This window comes from Pyrus communis, chromosome 15 (genome assembly GCF_963583255.1).
Source record: "Pyrus communis chromosome 15, drPyrComm1.1, whole genome shotgun sequence".
NCBI lineage: Eukaryota > Viridiplantae > Streptophyta > Magnoliopsida > Rosales > Rosaceae > Pyrus > Pyrus communis.
Window position 1 is genome coordinate 12,294,119 of NC_084817.1, and position 5,882 is coordinate 12,300,000.

Here is a 5,882-nt window from a genome sequence, read left to right on the forward strand (position 1 = left end):
TCTTCAGATAATGGAGTAATTATCCCTAATTGATTTAACTTAGGATTACTTACTTGATTGGAGTCAATCTTCAATTGGAAATGTATTAAAGATATGATTTGGGTAATTAATCTTTATCTTTTCCTTGCCAAGGGCAGGTGAGCTGTGGGCAGTTATGTTCAACTCCTGAGTTCTCCAAGGATGTGAGCTACGCGTGGGAGCATCTAAGAAACCTGCCCATTTATTGAGGGCAATCTTATTTTTCTTGAATAAAAGTTCATGTGTTGCCTTTAGAATTTTTGGGACTATTTTAGGCTTCACGTGTCAAATTAGTTAGGAAGTTAGGTAGTTAAGGTGCTAGCTTGCATGCTGAGCTACTACTACTAGCTATATATACGGCTTGTATTGTGACTGATTGATGGAATCATCTAAGAAATCTCAGAAGCTTGATTCTCTCAATTCTCTCATACATTCTCTTTAGTTTTCTGCATTTTCTTCCATTGATACGTACTGTGATACATGTTATCAGTATGTGAGAGTTGAGAAATTAATCCAAAATCTCATCATTTCACTCTGCATATTCGATTTAATATCCTCCAAATATATACATAATGTTGTCGATTTAATATCCTCCAAATATATACATAATGATGCCTGAATATGATGGCTGCTTCTTGTAATTGTATACTCTAATACTCTTACATACACCATGATGAAGAACTATGTAGGACTGTAATACCGTGTTTTTAAAATGAAAGCTTAATTTTATTGAGTATCCAACAACCAACAAATTAACAAAAGAATGAATATATCGATTACAGAGAGATCTATTACAGTGATATCCCAACAGGGATTTATTCGAACACAAAAAAATATTAAGAGATGGAGTATATGGTTGCCATTTGCCCCCATACCCTTGAATTATCCATAATTTATTACACTTTACATTTCCAAACAGTGTAATTTAAAGAATAATGACTCGTCATCGTCTTAGGGCAACAATTAATCAGTAAGTACTTTCAACATGCCCGTTGGTTGACCCTGCTTGGCGTCTCCTCTTCTCTTCCGACAGTAGTTTAGCAAACCTGAAAATTATAGTAATTAAGTTACAATTTTTCACTACTCACCAATTACATGTATAAATCTGTTGGTTTAATGATAAATATTTTACCTTATGAGAGCCTCTGCATTTGTCTCATGCTTAGTAGCCTCAAACCTGCCACTATCCAAATTAACCCGAGAAACTGGTTTTTTCAATAGCCCTTCTCCAACTTTCACAAGATTGGTCAAATTCTTCTTCGTGGCTATATCCACAGAAGCTATTGTCCCCCGAAGGGTATCATCCTACGTTTAGTATCAGAAATGATGTCAGTTTTTTGTGTCTAAACAAAATTATTCTAAAAAAGTTATAGTGATGAATCTATGGATAAAATGCATTTCAGATGACAAGTTCAGTACCTGAATTCTAAGATAATTTTCTTCAGAATGAAGGGCTTGGAAAATTGCAGAAAGGTGAAGATCAACCATATCGTTGCTTGCTTGACTGAAAACATTAATGATGGGGGTGGAGCCACCGCTGGTTAACCAATTCAACAAGCCCCATTTCGCTGCAAAGCGTGCATGGTATTTCATTTCAGCTTTTGATGAACCAGTTCCTAATGATATCACTAGAAATCTCCCATAGTCCATAGGTTTCACAGGAAAGACGTCTGGATTCACCTTCCTTATTTCGTTTGTAACTTCACAAACAGCAAGTAAAGTCTGCAAGGACAAAAGTGTTTTAAGTGTTTAAGTTAATTTTTTATAATCCCGAAGTTTACTTTTAAAATCAATGGTATAAATTGACAATCTGGTAATATAACTCCTCCTATCACATATACCGGATTATTTGCAGCCACGCCGCCATCTATAAGGTTGAATTCCCTAGTTCTGCCTGCAGCGTTCTTGGTTTCAAAATAATGAGCTGGAAGATAAGTTGGTGCCGCTGAGGTTCCAATGCATATGTCAGAGAGTAAGGCATCGTATGATGGCTTCTTTTTCACCTGCCAACAAAAATAAGCACATCATATTATATTACAACATATATGAGTAATTTTCTTAAATCATTTTTAGACATGAACAAACTTTACAATACTTTGACATATAGAATACTCTGGAATATATTAAAATTTTTCGAATTAGTTAATATATCAGAAAGACGATGAATTACATTAAAGTTGGAGAAGATAGCTGGATGGAGATTCTTGATGTCAAATGTGGGAATTACAACATTAGTCAATGTGTCGTGTAGTTTTTTGTTGCCCAGCCTTTCCCTAATCAAGCGATGCAAATACTTGCCATTGTATTTTGGTCCTGCTAGAGCTTTGATGATCTTTGTCGTATTAGGAAAAATTGGCCAACTGTCGTTTAAATCATTAGAGCAAAAATTATTATGAATATCCAAAATATAAAAAAATTAATTAAGTGGACATAATTAACATGTAATTAATTAAGCAAGCATTACGTGTTTTGGGGGAAGATTTTAGGGCATTGATTAATATAGAAGTCTATAATATCTTTGGCAGCGAACAGTGGGCGGTTATTCTCGTTTGGGGCTGCAAGCATAGCAGTCACAAGACCACCTGTGCTTGTTCCTGCAATCACATCAAAATAGTCGGCAATCCTTGCATCTTCACCATCCAGTTTCTGCAGTACCACCAATGACATTAATCTTATCAGTACTTAATTGGGAAAATAAATCACTTAAAGTACTATTAAAACACAGATGGTAAAGTACTTATATATATTGACACAAAGTCTTATATACCTGAAGTTCAGATTCGAGGAAAGCAAGAATGGTTGCCGGAATGAGGCCTCTTATTCCGCCGCCATCGATACTGAGAACTGTGACTATCTTTCCAAAGACTGTGGGGGGCTCTACTCTACCGATTCTTTCCATCAGATCAGTTAGAGAGAGAGAGAGAGAGAGAGAGAGAGAGAGAGAGAGAGAGAGAGAGATTTCTGAGTTATGCTTTGGGAGAAGTAGTCCTGGTATTTATAACACCAGCTTTCGTGCATGCGTGTTTCTGAGCCGGTCCTTCAGAAATGAGGCGAATTAAAATTATTGCTGTATTTAATTGACTATTTTAACTGTAGAAGTCTGACTGATGATTAAATTATAGTCTTAATAGTATCCAAACGTAACACAACAATCCGGCAAGCTCCCCGTATACGATTAGAGAGATAACAGACTCCACAAGAACTGTAGAGGAATTTCCGCACAAAACTTCTCATCTCTTAAGTTATTGTAATAATTTCGAACTCTTTTTTTTTTTTTTTTTAACAATAGGAAAATTTAAAAAATAAATAAATAACCTGATGCGCCTGCTATGAGGTGTAAATATAGTTCCTTGAGAAACTTTGCTTATTTTTTCAAATATTTAACTGATCATGGATGTATATGTGGCTGCAACAAGATTTTGTCTCGACCGCTGCCAAGGTCTATTAATTATCATTAGGTTTATGGTGTGCGCGTCAAACAATCTTGTTCATTTTTCATCTCGTTATGCTGATCTTAGATTTTTAGTTGATAGAGTTTTATTTTGACTGATGCAAAGGTCTTTTCATTTGCGTGCTTAATCATGCCTTTCGGATTATGGTCCGTATTTTGATCTTTATCTCTATGGGTTGGGTGATATAACATTGCAGAATTCTTCAACTTTTGACAAGAATTTTATGAGTTTTTCTCATAATTATATATTGGATTTATTCAATGTCATGCTGCCGTACTTTATTAATTCAGTTCAAAAAACAGCAAAAGCGATTGAATTTATTCGATGTCAACCAATTGGTCTTATATATGGCAGTAGCCAATTCAACGATATGAGGTTGACAGATAGGATAATATGTAACTTTATCCAATCGTACTTCAAATTCTTCTTTTTAAAAACTGAGATGAATAGTCATCTCTTAGTTTGCAAATAATTAGACTCTTAAAACGTGCCTTGAAAAAACAAACCAAAACAGCCAGATGTTGGATTAAATCAAATTGTTGAAATAATCCAAACCCAAGGAATAATCAACCTTTCAATTCGGGGTTTGGAATAAAAGGAACAAACGAATTAATCTGTCGCAGTTGAAGGATACTTTCATCCTTATTTAATTGTTTGGGTTTGATTATTCATAAAGACAAGTCAAAACTTAGTTTTGGTCTAAATCAATTAGGGTGGACATGAAGGTGCTTCTTAGGGTGGGGACAAATTCTTTCTTCCACACAAGAAGAACTTCAAGTTGCGTCATCCATCTAAAAATAGTGCGTTTGTTACATCGGATAATTTCAAACTGGATTAACTTCAAAAACTAAGCTAGACTGATTTAAACTAAATTAAATTAGATTGACATAGTAAAGCGTTTGATATATTATCAAACTAAAAGGCAGGGTAATAAAAATCAATGAAAAAAGGACCCAATTCACAACAAATTAATTACATACAACATCATAAATTATCTAGCCCACAATGAAATCCTAAATTGAAAAATACCAGAAGGGGAAATCACTAAGTAGAATATATCAATGAAAATCAAAATCGGGTTTTATTGGGATGCAAATTAGCCGTACCTAGTGCGTGGTTAGGCGCCTCCTGATAAGGAATGGACAAAGGTTATGACAAGTAGGTAACTGCAGGTGTTCACCTATAACTGTTTATGCTCATACCTGCATAACCGTTTACCCGTTGGGTAATTGCCTAAACGGTTATACTCATACCCATAACCGTTTATAAATGGTTAACCATACCCATAACCGCGTATCTATTTAACCCTAACCGTATATCCGTTTACCGATTTGTTAACCCATTTACCCTTTTTTCTCCTATTTACATGTTTTTTTGAACCATAACCATGTACAACTCCAATAATTGAAATAATAATTTACGAACGATATTTTTAACTGTTATCAATCAAGGTAATATGATATATTTGCTAAGAATTAATTTGTTACTAACAAAATACCTCTCATTACTTGAGCAAGCATATTGGAAAGAAAATTCATGTATTTCAGACATATTTTTCTTCTATACCCAAGCAAGTCTTCAATTATAACATCCATACGATTACAAAGTAAAGCTTCTAAAACTCAAGTTAGTCATTATCTTAGGTTGAGGATATTATAATCAATATGCACTATGACTGGATGTTATAAGCACCAACACTAGAATCAATAAGCATTAGCACTGGATGTTATAATCAACATGCAATTTCTATAGAAAGTGAATGTTGTGATTTAGCTTAGCTTGGGTTTTTTTGTTTTTTAATTTTATGTATATATTAAAATAAACAATAAATGGGTACTCGTTTATAATTGTAGTTAATACCCATAACCGCCCATATAAATTTCATGGGTAAACAGTTACCTGTAACCGTAACCGAGAAATTCGGATAGCCAACTATGGTTACCCATTGTTAACAGAAATGCAAACAAACACAGAAATGCAGAAATAGCATGTATCGAAGAAGAAAAGAGAGAAGAGAATAAGAGAGAGAGAGAGAGAGAGAGAGAGAGAGAGAGAGAGAGAGAGTAATTGATTACATGGTAGATAGTATTCTAGGGTTTTGTATCAAAGTTGAACGGAGCTTGGGAACCTCTAACTTTCTTCTTAGAGAATCCGGCCTGAAAACCAGGTCAACCCGATTCGGTAGCCCTGAACCCAGACCCATTGAACCTAGGCCTTTGGGCCGTGCTAGCTCAGGCGTTCAACCCAATGAACCCAAGCCCAAATCTAGAAAGCTCAGCCCTTCTTCCCTAAGCCTAAAACCCAAATAGAACCCCAATTTTTGGGCCATGGAATTGGGCCCAGTTGTGAAGCCCAAACCCACTGAACTAAACCCGAAACCCCATTAAGCACAAGCTCAGACCCAGACCCGGA

General features: G+C 35.3%; 1 protein-coding gene across 1 annotated transcript; it reads right to left on the reverse strand.

Annotated features, from left to right (window-relative positions):
- Positions 1 to 748: 748 nt before the first annotated feature.
- LOC137718727 (patatin-like protein 2) lies at positions 749 to 2,956 on the reverse strand. The gene is made up of 7 exons (XM_068458266.1): positions 2,786 to 2,956; positions 2,483 to 2,664; positions 2,189 to 2,378; positions 1,860 to 2,021; positions 1,438 to 1,740; positions 1,151 to 1,323; positions 749 to 1,064 (listed from the first exon to the last, which is right to left on the reverse strand). Exons 1-7 carry the CDS (start codon positions 2,915 to 2,917, stop codon positions 986 to 988), a joined length of 1,221 nt encoding a protein of 406 aa, XP_068314367.1. The 5' UTR covers positions 2,918 to 2,956; the 3' UTR covers positions 749 to 985.
- Between the last annotated feature and the right edge of the window lie 2,926 nt (positions 2,957 to 5,882).

Excerpts from the sequence above, each read along its gene's own strand:
- LOC137718727 (XM_068458266.1), bottom strand. The coding sequence starts at position 2,917 with ATGGAAAGAATCGGTAGAGTAGAGCCCCCCACAGTCTTTGGAAAGATA. Across the intron at positions 2,379-2,482 it reads AAAATCTTCCCCCAAAACAC|TTGGCCAATTTTTCCTAATA; the intron begins GTAATGCTTGCT and ends TTTAAACGACAG. Across the intron at positions 1,065-1,150 it reads AATGCAGAGGCTCTCATAAG|GTTTGCTAAACTACTGTCGG; the intron begins GTAAAATATTTA and ends TATAATTTTCAG.